Genomic DNA, 17,089 nt, shown 5'->3' on the forward strand with positions numbered 1-17,089 from the left:
GTTTTAAAAGTGTCCGAATTGTCCACACTATCAAAAGAGAATTTTGTTTGAAGGATTGTCATTATTGGAACATTTAATAGCAATATACTGTGAATAATAAGTAGGAATACAGTTTCTGGTTGGATTTTAGTGGCTATTTCATTAGTGCTGTCAGGCCTTATGTGAGATTGACATCTAAAATAGAAATCAATCCTTTTTTGATATGTGAGATATGTGAGATGGATATCTAAAATAGAAATAAAGCCTCAGTTGAATTCTAATTATTTTACTAAACATTTCACATGAAACATAATTTGTTCATGTTATAAGAGAGTTAGTTTTAAATAGCAGCTTTTACATTAAAATTTAACTGAATGTTAATGGGAAACGGTTTAGTAAAATATTTTAAAACATTACATATAGTGCGTGTTTCCTAAACGTTCAAAGTTGCATAAAAACTCTTTTGCATGATGAGATGTTTTATTAACATAGTTTGGACATTGCGTTGAAAGTCTTCAGTATTCCCTGTGGAGGTTTAAAGAGAGGAGATTAACCCCTGTGTTTACTTGTCTGATTTAATTGGAATGACCTTTGCCCCTTGTGAAGCGGTGCTGTGTACCCCTCATATGACCTACCTCGCTTCAGTCGCCAGGAACGACCGTCAACATACATTCCGTACTTGCAATCTCTCTCGTCGAGTTGAGAAGCAGTGCCACCCGTCTCCTGGAGGCTGAGTAATGTCCCAAGTTGACTTCAGATTCAGACACATGCTCTCCTCAAGCAACCCAAGTTCCACTCCAACATGTCTGTCCAGTAGAAGGTGGAGAGAAAGAAGAACTTCAGTATCCACACCGGCTTCCCGTTCAACGACTTCGGAGTGGTCCCCCAATCTCTGTGTCGTTCAGGCCGTAGACACCCCAAGTGTCATTGTTCGTGGAATACCATTAAATGCTTTTGCAGCTGCTGCTGTCCCCTAAAAATACTGGCTGCCTCGATGACAGCAGTGAAGATAAGTCAGACACTTCCATTCACTTGCCAGCAGGGGCTAAAGATAGTTCAGGTGGCCAGTGTAGGGGAACTGCTTAGCTTACTTGAGGCTTTGCAATAAAAAAAATCTGAGGAGAGGGGCAAGACTTTTGTCTCTGATATTATAAATTTCAAATGTTTTTCATTCACAAGTTACACACTGAGTGTATAGTACAATGTGGGTCTAAATAAATACAATATTCTGATGTAGATTCAACCTAACATCTCATATCTAATATAGTACGACCTCAGCTAATGTTACTACAAAACCTGAATCTCTGCAAGCGAGGGTACTGTATGTGCTAAAGCCTTTTTTTTTGCCAATATAGTAAATATGATGTTAAAATAGCTTTATATTGATTTGCAGATATGCAAAAACATTTTTAGTACTTCAAAGATAGAGTATGGTTAGGTCTTATTCACAGAAAGCCTAAATTGGGCCATCTCCTTGACTTGACATTTTCTACTACGTCAGCATATCAGGGAGAGTTGGGTGGGTTCCAGGGGGTTACCCCCTTCACTATTCCTTAGCTGTGAAGTGTGAATGCAGCCGTCCTTATGCTGAGGCTCCCTACGCTGTGTGAGAAGAGGGTGTCGCACCAGGTGCCAAAATCTATCTGGTCCATCTGAATCCAGCATCCAAAACCTTTTTTTAACAAATAGTAAATTAATCTGTTCTATCTCTGTCTCTGGTGCAAGAATTTGGAATAAGAAGCCAGAGTTGTGTTGAGTCGGCTTGTGAGCTTCTGCTGTGGCCCATGACATGGGGTTTTCCCCAAAGCTGGGTCTGCTGTGTCATGTAAATTGAGCTACAGTTAGGCCAGTTTTTACTATCGCTCTTTGCTAGCATCTTGGCTACTATCTGACTAGTGACAACCCAGCACGTTTATTTATATTTAAGTCTTTGGAGGAATTTGACAGATCAAAGTCTCTTTACTTAAAACAGCATGTGAGGAAAAGTTGTGTGTGGGTTTTGTTGATATGGAGGAGGAAGTTTGAAAGGCTGAAGTCAACAGGTTTGATGAATGAAATGAAAAGGAAAATATACGTATTTGAGCGCCAGTCTGGTTTTCATCTCACTTTGAGGCTAGTAGTTGGAGCCAGCATTAGCTGCTGGTGCTGCTACTAGCTGTTGATGGTTGATTTGCATGATGGGTAATGTAGGCACCAGGGTTTCCTAAGGAAGAGGAATGTGTGCAATGAAAAAGATTTTATCTCTGGCTCTGCTGCAACAATTTGGACCATTTTAAAACCAAAAAACAAGAAGGACAGTAGGCCTAACTATTGGTACATCACATGGCTGAACACACAGCCCAGGCAGAGACCTGAGTGTTGTCTGTATTTCTGTTGAACAGCAACCTACAAATGAAAATGAATGCACTCTTCACCAAAACCTACATGCACACTAATTCATGTGCCTTGGTATCATACACAACCACTCCCACTTTTATACAGATGTAGCACAATATGGAGAACATCTTGTTTAGGGTCTCTCCTTAATGGCAGCAAATGAGAAGGACTTGGCCATTTTACCAGTCAGTTTGCATATGAAGACAGAAACTGATAAATAAATAAATAAATACAGGGAAAATCCATAAACATAGATTGGCCCTGCTTGTATGTAATCCAGCACAATTTAACAAAATCAAATACTGCAAGTATTTTTGACTGATGGCTGGATATTATTATCAACCATGTTATGGGATGAAATAGGTAACTGTAAACCATAAGGGTTTTCTTTGGGGGATTAACAAGTCGCTGTGTTAGATTTCACGTTTCTCAAATAACAAAATGTTTTTAGCCTCTTCACTAAACTGCCTTGAAATCAAATTTTTATTTAACCAATTAGTTTTTTTGTTTGTTTTGTTTTTACAGTACTACCATACTACTGTACTCAAATCAGTATCACCAGTTGACATTTCACCTTATTTTTAAGTAGGCAGTATTTCATTGTGTGCCTTGTAGAAATAAGGCCTGGACAGCACATGGACTGTTTTTTTTTAAGTGTGTGGTGCTGTTGTGTGATTGTGAGCCTGGGCCTCAGCATGGGCTGCAGTGTCTCTTCAGCTGTTTAGTGGCTCCAAAGCCCCACAGTCCTTCCTCCCCGATTTCAGCTGTTGGAAGTAATCTGATATAACTCAGATCCCTGTTGCTGGTTATGAAACGTTTTGTGCCTCCAACTGAGTACCAACTTAAAGGGTTATTAGGTTATCTGAAATTCATTTTTCATGAATGGAGAAATGTTGTATCAGAACGAAAGAAAAGAGTTTTTAAATACATACGTATGGTTTGTCTTAAGCTACTTATATACATTGCTACATTGATATTTGTTGATCTGGCTCTAAGGTCATATTTCTGAAGAGGTCAATACTTTTCTATAAAAGAAAAACAGAAAGCATTTATGTTTTTATCATGTATCTGGAAAATGCTTTCTGTCTTAATGCATTCGTTTTTTCCTAAAATGCTCAGTCATTTTAATTAGAGCAGTTGTGAGCTGGAGTGAAATTATGGAAAAACAAACCAGGGTCAATCCGCCAACAAACATCACAAGCTCAGTAAATCACTAGACTAGAAAAGGGTGTGAAGTTTTTAAATCCAACCAGCGCTGACAGGATCGACAGAACAACCAAACACTGGTTCATCAACAGAGACTCTGTCTAGAAAGCACTGTTAAATTTGGCCCACTCAGAACTATCTATCAGTAGAATCTAATGCAGGTTGTGACCTTTTGTGAACAATAGCTGAGTCAGAGTGTTTATGCATTGGTTACTGAGAACTGCAAACCTGACATATAATCAGGTATATGTATGTGTTGTGCACTGTGAGAGGTTAGCAGTATTGAAATGCTGCTGTGAACAGAGCAGCATTACTTTATGTCTGTGCTGTGTGTTCCTGGACAACTCAAGAGTTTAGGGATATTCCTACCCCGCTGTGCTCATAAAATTGTAAAAATGATGTAGTGGGCCTCCTGCCAAATAAGTAGCATTACCAGGCATCTATTTCAAAGTCAAAATAAAAGCTTGGAGGGCTAAAAGCAACCATAAATCTTAGTAACCTCTCAGTGCTTAACCCTTTAAGGGAAACTGCACACACACACGTATACTTCAAACCCCTTTTGAAGTTAAAATCACAACTACATGTTTTCTTTATGTCTCTCTTGAAGCTATGTCCTGCGGACTGTGTATCACTGTGGTCAGGTGGAAGTGGCCTTTTTACCCTTTATACCCACACACTGACGTTTGTTATCATTCTCTGAAGTTTGACAAAAGTTCCTGTAGTGATAAAATTGAATGAGAAAGCATTTTTAAATAGGAAAAAAATATAATTTAAGTAAAAAAACAGGAGAAAATGGTGAGCATGACCGTTATACTGTCACACTTTGCCTCTTCAGTGATATGAGTGAAGGATGCCCTGTTGGTCTTCCTCTTTGTGCGAGGACTGTGACCCTGCTCTCTCTAAGGTTACACTGCAACACAGCATTTAACAGACAATTTTGCCTTTCTTTTCCCTGACACTGGAATGTGAGTAAAGCAGACATTCACAGAGCTGTGGACGTGTTCAGACAGTAGCCCGAAGGCCCGCAGATACACCGACTAATACAGCAGAGTGTTGTACGTATAGCACCACAGGACTGAACCCAGTGCCTTGTCCTGTGATGACAAATGTGCTCAGAGATGGTCGTAGTACTGAGAAGGGCATCGAACTGAACGGAGAAGTTCAGGTTTTAAACATTTTATAAAACTCTAATGCATACAATATGCACTAATAAATGATTTTAGTCTTCTGTCTTGTTTGTGTCAGAGGAGATAGCTTCTCAGACTGGTTCTACATTCAGGAAACAAGCATGTGATCATTTGTCTGAAGTGTAACAATAAAATGATGGAGTTTTTACATCCAAGTCCTACAAAGATGAAGAAGACTCCTACACAGAGACAGAAACAGAAAGAGGAAAATTTAACAAAAGCAGTGTACCATGATAAAAATGTTGTCACATTAACAACTGATTACTATTGAAAACCACAGTGTGATCACAAAACTTAAAACCAGATCTACAATTTAAAGAACAAGAAGCCAGGGGAGTGACAGGAAGTGACAGTAAAAAGCATAGTTTGTCAAGGACTGATAAAGAGCCAAACTGTCGTCAAACACAGTGACTGTGTACTGTAGGTCAACAGCAGTGCATCAGGAAGTCCAGCCTTACCCCTTCAGGTCTTGAAAAGAAAAGCAACTTCATCCTCTGGTGGCCAACGTGTGTAAGTGCAACATGCCACAGATCAGTTCACTGCCTTCCTTTTCAGTGCCAATAGCATGAATGATTCAAATTTTAACATGATTTCATTGTTATTTCAATATCTCAGAGTGAAAGTCAAGTAAGTGGAAATAAAATATCACTATGTAAAATTTGAACTCTTGATCCAAGCTGTTGTTGCTATAGTTAAAAGTTTGTTTTGTGTCTTCATCACTTGATGCACATTATTATTTTGTTAATTAAACGTGTTTTAATGATTTCAAACTTTCAAGATTAAGCTTTGGGGTTTGGGATTAAAAAATGTGAACCACAACAATTAATGTTAAAATGATCAAGATGAGCTGAGCTGACTCAGTTACCGTTGATGGATAAGATTATATTTATTTAAAAAATAAAATAAAAATAAGAACAGAAAAAAGTTTCTTCACCAGTGTCTTTCTCTTAAACCAAAGTAAACAAGCCTTCAGTGTGACTGCATGTGGTCATTATGTTGCCAAGTCCAATCTTGTGAGCCCACTCCTGGAGAAAGAAAGCAGTGACAGTGAACACTAAGCATGAATGACAGAAGATTTTCCGGTGGAAATCTCAGGTTTACATAGTGGAAGCTGCAGTATCTCATCCATTCACATTCACTCCAGGTGAAGTCAGCAGGGAGGCGTCAGGCTTGTCAGAGGAGACACAAAATATTTCCATCACGAGGACAAGGGGAAATAGCAAACAAAAGAAAAACTTACAAACGTAAATATTCAATTATAATTTTTTTTTTTACTGATGATAATATTTGCATGACACGCATAGGTGCAGATCCCCCCTCCCCCCCTCGCACCCATCTGAAAAACATGAATGGTCCCCCCCAATAAAAATACCTTCACTTATGCTTCTTAGCAGCATAACTGGCATTGTAAAAACATCATCAGTTGGTTTACACAACTTGGTTAGGGCTTCATATTTTGATATTCATCCATATCAATTAATCATGCATAAAGTAGTCCCATACACTGGGAGAAAAGGAAGATGGTGAGAAGAATTGTGGATCTGGGTGAGTTGGAGGGAGGTGAAAGATAAGAACGTGAGTAGACATTACATGCTGGCTGAGACCCTAAAAATTATGATTTACTAATATAACAGTTAAGTACGCAGTGATATGCACTGTTGGCTGTTTAGTGCTGGATGTTTAGTGCTAAAGCTAAACATTGGCTTAAGCAGCAGCAGAAATGTGAACATTCACTTCTCTCAAGTCACTGTCAATACAGCATTTTACTAATGTTTAATGTATTTAACTTGTGCAATTTCTTAATCTAAATTTTGTAGCTGTGTTTATTTATTCATGATAACTATTCACTGTATATGTATTATTGCACTTATTGTATTCAGTATCTTTTATCCTTCTTTAGCCTGACCAGGGACAAAGACTGCTGAAGCTAGACGTCTTGTATGCATCGCATTTTTCATTCTTTGTGGCAATGTTGTATGTATCGTCCCTGCAAAATAAACATTAGAATAAAAATAAAATAGGACAATTAAAGAAGAAAGGTGAGCACAATAAATGATTCCCTGTGCAGTACTTTTTTTTTTTTTTTTTTTTGAACTTTTTATTTAGACATTTTAAACATTTTACAAAACATGTCCTGACATATGACTTTGAAAATGCATGTTAGACTGTACAAGAGAATGAAAGGTAATGTAAATGAGAAATATTACATAGTCATGATATAAACATTAGTAACAACCCTGACATTAATAGGTAGGAAAGCAGATATCTATAGATAGTAGCTGAGCTGATTCTCCAAAGAGGAGCTCCCAAAATTACTCCGTCGCATATTCCCATTATTATACACCCAGGTATCTTGAAATACAAGTCCATCTTTGCATGAAAGTGTCCATTGTGAGCTGGAGAGTAGCTGTCATTCGCTCCATCATACATTTTTCAGTCTCTGGGTCCATTGACCTATAGTTGGTGGTTTTACCTCTTTCCAGTTCACTGTAATCATTTTCTTTGCTACCAGTAAGAGAATCCTCAGTGCATATCGTTGGTCTGCATTGTATATATCTTTGGGTATAGCTCCCAGCAAAAATAACATTGGTTCTAGAGTAACATCTATATCCAGGATAGTATCGATTTCCTTTTTAATATCACCCCAGAATCCTTGCAGTGCAGTACTTTTTGAATGATATGGCAAACATCTACAGAGTTGTGATTTATGGATCTATTTATGCCCCCCCCCCCAAAAAAAAAAATCCTGACATCGGATCTGCAGCACCCCTGATGACACGTGTCCAAGAAAGTAAAAAAAAAAAAAAAAAAAAAAAGTGCTTCGAGGTTGAAACGCTGTTGAACATGTTGCCTTTAGGACCTGGCGGAAGCCGCCGCTGTGAGCCGGTGCAGGTCACCTCTCTCCCTCTGAGCAGAGCAGAGCGCTGCGTCTCCATCAGCTGTTCAGCAGCAGCAGCAGCAGCAGCAGCGGTGCTGGACCAAGAGAGCTGAGCACATTTCTCCAGCCCCTTACCACCGTCCAGTCCATGTAGGTTTACCGTTCCACAGCAGGGAAAGAAGAAATGAAGATGAGGTACTTTTTTTTCTTCTTCTTCAATTTTGTTGAAACTTTTTTTTTTTTTAGCTGTTATACTGAAGCGATGAGGTTGTGAGTGTGACTTGTTGCTGCTACCTCTGCAGGTGTTCTTCGTGGCTGGAGCGCCTTGTCTGCTGCGTCCTTATTCTCGTCAGCCCAGCGGCAGCGCAGTGGCCAGGTAAGGGCGAACACACTGAGTCATGACCGTGATGGGACTTTATAGCATAGTCCACTTAACTGTGGTCACATTTGTAACGTGCATAACGTGCATAACGGTCTTCAGCTGGGCTACGGTGTGTGACAGTGCAACTTGGTGTTGCATTGCTAACAGTCGGTGATGGATTGTTCACTGTTACAACTCAGTGGGTCGATTTGCTTTCTGGGGGCCTGCTGCCCAGTTTGGCACCAGTCTGTGGGAACAGAGGAGTCATGGTAGCAGCTGACCAGTTTGATTTTTTTTTTTTATTACTAAATACATGAATAAGGGGTTCAGATTGTTTTTTTTATACAATAGAAGTTAGAACGCAATATCTTTTGAAAAACCTAGAGTGCAGAATGTTGCAGCTTCACATCTGATGGTTAATTCCTGCTGAGCTTTGAGGATGATGTCTGCTCACCGGTCTTTTCTTTGGCTTAGGTTCACTTCTTGTTCTTTCCTCCTTAAGACTCTTTCACAAGCTTTTATGTGCCACTTAACTGAGCAAGTAGCATGGCTGCTAAAAGCTGCAATGACACATGGTTATGATTCAGTGACAGAGCATGGCGGTGTGTCAATTCCCAGAGGGACAAAGTGATTTTGAGACCGTCTACAGCTTTTTTCTAAAAGTCCAAAGTCTGCAGTGTTCAGAAACATGGCTGCACCTCACCTTTGAAACAGGCTTCCTCTCCCTCCTGAGTACTGACCTGTTAACCTGAATGACTCAAGTCCAGCTGCTAACTGGTATCCTTCCAGATGTTACAGTGTCAGTGATTTTTGTTCTGGACAAGAGGCAAAAACAAAGAAGCATTTCTTTGTCACACAATTTTGAAAGCCCATAGGAGCCGCTCAATGAAAGAACTCTCTTCTCTTGCTGAATAATTTATCTCTGAACCTCACCGACATTTAATTTAGTAAACGTACAGTTGGGGAACTGTGTAGCTGTCAGACGATAGGGAGAGGAAACTGAGAGGATGTCAATTAATATTTGATCATCCATGATCACCAACAGAGAGATGATGCAGCATTTTGGGAGCTTTGATGGACTTATTGTCTTGTCTTTTGTAACTAACACATCACATCCCAGTATTAAAACAAGTTGGATCAAATATTGCCTGAAGGGGTAAAAATATTTGGAAGTTGCTCTTAAACGACATGACATTTCCACAGGAATGCTGTCCTGTCTGTGTGTGTCCGGGCTGAAAAGGCCTGCCACTCTGTCTCAAGACCGCTTGCCTTTGGTCGCCTGCGACATGGTTGAATTAGGTCTGATTCATTCCCAGTCCCTGGCTGGGTCAGGAATCCCTATTGTCGTGTGATCTTTGACATGCACCCAGCATGGTTTTTGCCTGAAGGGAGCAGGACGAGGTTGGGGGAGGGGAACGGCTGTAAGGGGACACCCCACCGTGCCATTTAGTGGCTGAATTAGATGCCACATTAAAAAATCACAGCTGGTTTGAGGTTTTCTCCTTTTTCAGAACAGGGACATGTTGGCCAGAGGAACAGGAAAACCAAAGTGGTAAATGGAATAGGCTCACACACAGTGCAAGGTAATGATTACCCCGCCTGTACAAAAAATATATACATAGACTATATTTATTATGGATTTCTTTTCTCTTTTTTTTTAATAAAGATTGTCAGTCACCTTTTTTGACTGAAATGGCTCCTGTGAGTTTGTCTAAGTTTCGATAATGCTCGTGTTGTAGTTATCTGTGATGGAATAGTCTGGAGTAGACGGCCCTTTTACAAACATCTGTTGACATGTCAGACACTGTATCACTGCAGAATTTGCAGGAAAACATCTGCTTCCATACAGATGTGTCCTGAAAAATCTGAACTTTCTTGCTTTTTTTTTTTTTTACGCAGTTGCATGTTGCTGCAAGAATTAGTTTGGCTCTTTATCAGTCCTTGACAAACTATGCTTTTTACTGTCACTTTAAAATATTTACCGCCCCCCCTCCCCTGGCTTCTTGTTCTTTAAATTGTAGATCTGGTTTTAAGTTTTGTGATCACACTGTGGTTTTCAATAGTAATCACTTGTTAAGTTTTATATAAAGTAGTGCCAAAGTATTAATTGCCTTTTTAGTTAAGTGAATTTTTGTGTTAAACTTTAGCCATAATACATAGAGCCAAAAAAATACATATTTTGGTAGAAGATATGGACAATCCATCAGGTGGATTTACATAACAAACTTTGCACACATAATTCTTATAAAGCGTATTTTATTACTCATTATACAATGTGCAATGACATCTGTCTACAGCACATAGGTACATAGGACATCTTCACATTGTGTCATTTGCAAAATTAGAAACCCAGGTTGTGAGTGGAGGACATGAAGGAATGCTGATCCCCTAAAAAAACACATTTGTCATTAACTCCAGACTTAATGTACACTAATCTGTGAAAGTCCACCGCTTCAACAATAAAAGTCTGTTTCTCTGTGGTGAACAGCCATTGGACCGGTGCCTCTGTTAGGATCATTGTAACTCTTAAATGAAATAAATGGAGCGACTGTGCAGAGATTCTGTTGACTCAGTGAACCTTGTGATGGGTAATCCCTGGATTTCCTAGTTTGTAAACCTATTTTTTCATGATGGACATCTTTGGAGGTTCCCATATCAAAGTTTGAAAGTTCAGCCACCATCAAGAAAGGCCATTAAACCCCTGAAGGAACATGGTTTATATCTTTTGACTGTGGAGCCTTGTTTGTGCGACTTTCAGTGCAATCTCATGTTAGTGTGGGGTCGTGGGTGGGGGTCAAAATGTCAAGTGGATGTCTGGATATCCCTCTCTGGCTTCTCTTTTTCTGGATTTTACACAAGGAACTGCCCCTTGATGCATTCATGCAGATACACGTGCCACTGTAGCTGCTGTCAATCACTAAAACACAAGTCAGATGGAAGTTAACTGCTGATAAAATCAGTCGGAAGTTTCAGATACTTCAGTAAAGGTCTAAACATGCTTTTAGAAGACACTTTGGAAACATTCAAGGTAGCATATCGCCTCGTGAAGACAGTCACAACAGTTCTCAGAAAGTTCTTTCAAGCAAAGGGATTCAGACCTGGGCTGCAAAGTGGATTTAAATGAGAAACACACTTGCTAAAGAGGCTGAAAAGGAAATCTACACTTGGTGTCGTTTACGTTAATGTAGATGTGTTTTTATAAGAAAACCGTGGTGGTCACATCCTGCTTTGATGACTTAATTCAGCCCATCTGGAGCTCGTAGTGTATCTGAAGGGTTGTATATCTGTCCTGGACGTCTGAAAATATGGCCCAGTTTTAGAATTACCTCTGTGTCACCAGACACGCTGTTTGAATTAGAGTGCATGTACATGAGAAACCTGATAGTCAGTGTGACTGGTGCTTTGTTTTAAATATAATTTTTTTACACTTTCTCTTTGCTGGGTGAATATTTTGTATTTTTAAACTAGGGCTGCAACTAACGATTATTTTATGTTTATATTGATTAATGTGTTGATTATTTAAACGATTAAAGGACAATTCCGGTCGAATTCAACACGGGGGTGTATTTTCATATCATTTTAGGTCTAAAAGAATGAATCTGAAGATTTTCAGTTTAATCGCTCCTGTTTTGCGGTAGCTGCGTATGTCCGCGCATCGCCACGGCAGCAATGAATGGGAGTGGATGTAAGTTCCGCTGTTTAGGCTGTTTCCAGCCCTCAAAGCCGCAATTTTTTTCCACAGACAGAGTCAGATGGCTACTCAAACATGCACCGAGAAGTTTATTTACTTCAAGCAAGCCGACATGTTTGTAAAACTAGATCTAATTCAAAGTCTCCCGGAGTCTCGCGCGAGACCCAGTTGCCGTGCGCGGTGTGTTCAGGAGCAGTGGGAAAAGCTACCGTTGTGTCATAAACACAGGAATATCAACTCTTGACTTGCTTCAAGTAAAAAAAAACTTCTCGGCGCATGTTTGATTAGCCACCTGACGCTGTCTGTGGAAAAAAATGTACACTTCAAGCAAGTAAAGAGTTGATATTCCTGTGTTTATGACACAAGCGGTAGCTCCGACTGCGCCTGAATACACCAGCACTGCAACTTCGGGCTCGCGCGAGACTCCGGGAGACTTTGAATTAGATCGACTTTTACAAACATGTCGACTTGCTTGAAGTAAATAAACTTCTCGGTGCATGTTTGAGTAGCCATCTGACGCTGTCTGTGGAAAAAAATTGCGGCTTTGAGGGCTGGAAACAGCCTAAACAGCGGAACTTACATCCACTCCCATTCATTGCTGCCGTGGCGATGCGCGGACAGACGCAACAACCGCAAAACAGGAGCGATTAAACTGAAAATCTTCAGATTCATTCTTTTAGACCTAAAATGATATGAAAATACACCCCCGTGTTGAATTCGACCGGAATTGTCCTTTAATCCATTTGTTGTTTGGTCGATTTAATGCTAAAAAATGTTGAAAATGATCAATCAGTGTTTCCCAAACTACAAGATGATGTCCTTAAATCTCTTGTTTTGTCCATATTCAGTTTATTGTCATAAAGGAACAAAGAAACTCAAAATATTACATTTAAGAAGCTGAAATCAGAGAATTTGGACTTTTTTTCTTAAAAACAACTATCCAAACCAATTATATTATCAAAATAGTTGATGATTAATTTAAGAATTAGATAGATATAATATTGTTTGTTTAATTGATTAATCGCTGCAGCTCTATTTTAAACCTCAGTGACATTTAAACCATTTTTATAATCATGCTTTTAAAGTTTATTTTGAAGAAAACGCTTCTACACACACGCATACAGAAAATAGTTTTACACACATCCCAGACACACGTTTATGTAACAATGACCTCTATGACCTGTGACAGAACCTAAACCAGTTACCTGCTGCCTGTGTGTATAAATGTCACCTAGACAAAGGGCTACATCCCTTTGATCCCACACTTACTCAGGTCGTGGTTGTTTCATTATGTGGTGCAGAAGGGAGGAGGTGGATTTGGCCGGAGTCCTAGAACAACCTCTATCTGGCAGACACCTGAATAAACTGAAGAAAAGCATTAATGGCTCAATGGTAGACTTATCAACTTAACATGCTTTATCTTCACTTTGACAGATGGACAGTATGAATAGGATGAAAGCTGTTTGAGCAAAAATGACCACATGTCAGTAGAGTGACATGACATAGAAACCTGGTATTGATTATTGAGGTAGGTTTGTCAGTATGTCCATGTCTGACAGATAAGAGCTTTACTCTGTGTATGTTTTGTATCTGCGATCCCCATCATCTTTTCCGGACAGAGCATCCTTTTGAATGTTGCTGACAGCTGTTATCCGTATTTTTATGTGCTCCCACCACTCAATGTTTCAGGTGCGCTCGGCTGTTCTCTCATGATGTCCCTGATGTCAAAATGGCGGGTTGACAGGAGCAAAATACAGAGGGACATCGTAATTACTGCTTATGTTCCAAGAGAAGAGGATTTGTAGGGCCACTTGCTCTGTACACCCAACTATCTCCAGCACTAATGGCACACTGAGTGCCCTCTTACCTCTCAGCACCTCTTTCCTGTTTGCGGTCAAACCCTCACTTACTTGCTTGTCTTTCCCAGCCGTAATCCAGGTAAGAGTTAGTTGAAGGTGTGAAGCCTTACTCTGCAAATAACAGGACTCTGCAGTATATGCAGGTTTTGCTTTAAAGATCTAAGCATTGAGGAGGATTGACGTGCTTATGCATTACCAGCACGCCCCATCCATCTGGAAATGCACATTTTAAATTGTATTTATGTCAAAAATATCAATCCTCAACATGGATAAAGTAAATTCTCAATGCTTTATACATGCAGATGCACTCTGTGGCAACATAATACACCAGAGAGTTGTGCTGAGAGCTTCATTTGCTTCCATTGACTTTACAGAAGTAAGGTACTGAACTTCTTCATGCACCAGACCTCATGATGAAATCTGTGACAGGTGATAACAGTTGCAATGTATGTGCTGTAATTAACCAAAAAAGAATGACAACAACAACAAAAAAAAGTCTATGTTGACCACCCAGACTCGTCTGGTGAAAGTTGTTTCGCCTCTTTAGAAACCATAACATTCTACTGTTACTCTTTGTGGTCAGTTTGTCAGCACCGTGGGCTGTCGCCTGGGTGAGCACCAGTTTCCATGGCCACCAGGTGCAGATTTTTCCACCACAAAGCCGTATTCGGCTGTAAGCAAAGGAAACCGGATCCATCTACCTGGCACTTTGTCCCAGTCTCCAGCTTTAGGGAGTGTTCACTTGTCCTTACCAACAGCCTGCTGAACACAGGGAAGCATGAAACTAGAGACCCCCCCCCCCCCAACCTCCACCTCCAGCTCCACCTCCACCTCCACCCATTTACATTCTCTTGTCCTTAGAAATCTATACCATCAGCTTTTCAATCTCCATGCACCAGGTCTGGTTCGGAGTGACAAAGACCGAGCAGACTGCTCCGTGTCTCTAGTTGTGCTGCGATCCCCTGACATTATTGTCGGTACCTTTCAGATTCATACCTGAGAGAGTAAGCATATTTGAAGTGTCAGATGTGAACACTGTTAATACAAGCCCCAGCTACCACCCAATGCGGTTTTTTTTTTTTAAATGAATGAATAGACCATTCAGCATTTCATGAGGCCCCTCTCGGGAATGTCATTGTGCGTTTCCAAACCTCACTTGCCGTTATATTCCTCTTTTTGCTCTCCATGTCTTCTTATCTTTCGATTGACTCTCATGATGTGCAGGCTGCTTTTCAAGGCATCCTTGAATTCCACTCATTCACCCGTCCTTCAAGAGCTGCCATGTCTGTAGGCACTTCTCTCTTTTTCTTTTTTTTTTACCCCCTAACAAATCTCACACCATGGGGGTGTGAACTGAGGAGAATCCCATGGGACGGGGAGATTACCATCAAGCCTTGAGCTCCTGTGACAAAAGAGGGATTTGCTGAGTCCTGTACCTCAGTCCTCTGCTCTCGTATGGTCTTGCGGGAAGTAGGACTTTGGGCGAGGTAAGGGATTCGATGACATGGACTGTCTTCACTGTACCTGTCAGTTACTGAGAGCTGAACCTTCCAGGTGCACTCTCTATTGGATGTAATGTTGGTAGTAAAATAAAAAAAATGTAGAGAAAGAGGTGAAGAAAGGAACAGGGGTTCCTGTTGTTGCCTATCGCATCTCCCAGTGTTTTTACTGCATCAGAACTTAAGTGCCTCACAACACCAAACTATTGTGAAGAGGATCTTAGTAGAGACATCCCATCATCTCCTTCAAACTATTCCTTTTTTATTTTGCCTTGAAAGAAAGAAAAGAAATAATGGACAAACAAAAAACAAAAATAAATAAATGCGTTAAAGAAAAAAAGAAAAATAAAATTACACAAAAAAAACAAACAAGCAAAACAACACTCCACCCTAAACAAAAAAATGAATATTCAGCTAGGCTATATCCATTTGTCATTGACCAACAAAGTATATGCGATTAAGTAAAGGTCACCCAAACAAATGCCAACAAAAAGAAAAACATAATTCTGAACAAATATACACCTCCAAACAATAATTTAAATCGAACATATATTAGAATAGCCTGGGAATATAGGCAATAGCATGAGACCAAATAGATAATGTCTCAAGTTTTGCATCATTAACTTTGGCTGTAGTTTTCCAACAGACAAATATCGTAAAACAATACAACCCAGACTTTATTCATTACAATACTTGGTTCAAACCAACTTTTAAGAATAGTCTTTTTTGCAGCCGTTGAGGCAGCAAGAATGATTGGTTTCTGTGTATATGGTAGTATAACATTTGGGTTGAAACTAAAAAGCCAAAGGGCCGAGCAAAATGGGACACAGATCTGACAGTGTTTGAGTGACGTGGGCCCAGAGAGTTTTTACTGTTACACAATCCCAAAACATGTAGGTTCCGACTTTTTGAATAAGGACACCTATCACAAAGATCACTGGCAGTCAGAGTCAAACTATTCCTTGATATTGTAGTGAGACAGAAGACTTAGGCTCTTGTTGTATCATGTGCTGAGCTTGGATCTTTACAAAGCGAACGCTTCGGTTGCTCATAACTTGGAAGCTGCTAATTGTTGTGTGAATCATGAGCATGCAGACAATAAAGGGTGCCCTCTATTCAGTCAGTGGTTGTTATGGGCCAGGTGGCACAGTGCCATCCATTGAAAGGTCTAGAAAGGAGGAACATAGGCCCAACCATGGGGACGTTAAATATTTAGAGGTCCAGTGAAAGATTTGCAGGGCTGTTCATCTACTGAGACAGTGGCATTAACAGTCAGGGAAATGAGCTGGAAAAGTCTGCAGCCAGTCTCCCTTCCTCATTGGCCACTCCACTGGCTTAGACGTCCTCTTCAAATACAGTTACTGCCATGTTCAGCAGAACCCTGGGGTTTCACAACTCCACTTTATAACGTTATTATTTGGACCCGTTAATAGACTTGGCTGTGTAAAGTCTTTTTAACCTTGGGTCTCCTGCACTGAATGTGTCTGCCCACATTAAAGTCAGTCAGAAGAAGAGGTACGAGTGCAAGAGACCGCAAAATGATTAAAGATGTCGGTGTCTGTCCAGGCTGCCCTAAGCTGTAGGGGACTGATTTCTTCTGTCATTGGGGCGCATACTGTTTTGTCTCTAAAGTAGCCAATTGTCTATGCAGAAGGTGTTTCAGCGGCATTTTCCAGTCTATTACTATAGATTTCTTTGTGGTTCATTCATTTATGTATCAGATCAGAAGAGGAAGCTGTATTTTAGAAGACATTCCTGGACTTTATATTTATATTTTATGTGTCATTTGTGTTTCTGTTCTACACTTAGAAACTAAATGTTTGCAGTTGTTGGTCTGCGGAACTGGCAGAATAAGTTTAGTTTCGACAAGAGACCTGATATAGTCTCAGGTACGACTTTTCTCCCTTAGACAGACTTTATAGGCCATACTCTGTGATTGTGGAGTCAGAATATTTTTCAGCTGGTTCACTAAGTTCATTTGTTTCATATCAGGTTGGCGCAGCAGCTCACCAAAGCCCCATCACGTGGATTGTAACATGCCTTTGCTAGGCTT

The 17,089-nt window shown here is 40.1% G+C and overlaps 2 protein-coding genes across 8 annotated transcripts in view; one reads left to right on the top strand and one right to left on the bottom strand.

Moving 5' to 3' along the window:
* Window positions 1-1,067, bottom strand: part of obsl1b (obscurin like cytoskeletal adaptor 1b) — a 37,641-nt gene extending 36,574 nt beyond the window's left edge. For 3 of the 7 annotated variants that reach the window (XM_085765325.1, XM_085765323.1, XM_085765326.1), the window contains exon 1: window positions 615-1,062. The gene's annotated coding sequence lies outside the window, so the exon portion shown is untranslated. Of the gene's footprint in view, window positions 1-614 lie in introns of all 7 variants that reach the window. The other 4 variants (XM_085765319.1, XM_085765320.1, XM_085765321.1 and 1 more) reach the window with 4 other exon arrangements.
* A 6,469-nt stretch (window positions 1,068-7,536) lies between these two features.
* col18a1a (collagen type XVIII alpha 1 chain a) overlaps window positions 7,537-17,089 on the top strand; it is a 92,216-nt gene continuing 82,663 nt past the window's right edge. The window contains exons 1-2 of the mRNA XM_085765330.1: window positions 7,537-7,821; window positions 7,929-8,002. Of these exons, the coding sequence (XP_085621456.1) occupies window positions 7,811-7,821; window positions 7,929-8,002 (85 nt within the window). The 5' untranslated portion in view covers window positions 7,537-7,810. The remainder of the gene's footprint in view (window positions 7,822-7,928; window positions 8,003-17,089) is intronic.

Source organism: Trachurus japonicus, chromosome 21, assembly GCF_045865225.1.
Source record: "Trachurus japonicus isolate A0001 chromosome 21, Traja_1.0".
Taxonomy (NCBI): domain Eukaryota; kingdom Metazoa; phylum Chordata; class Actinopteri; order Carangiformes; family Carangidae; genus Trachurus; species Trachurus japonicus.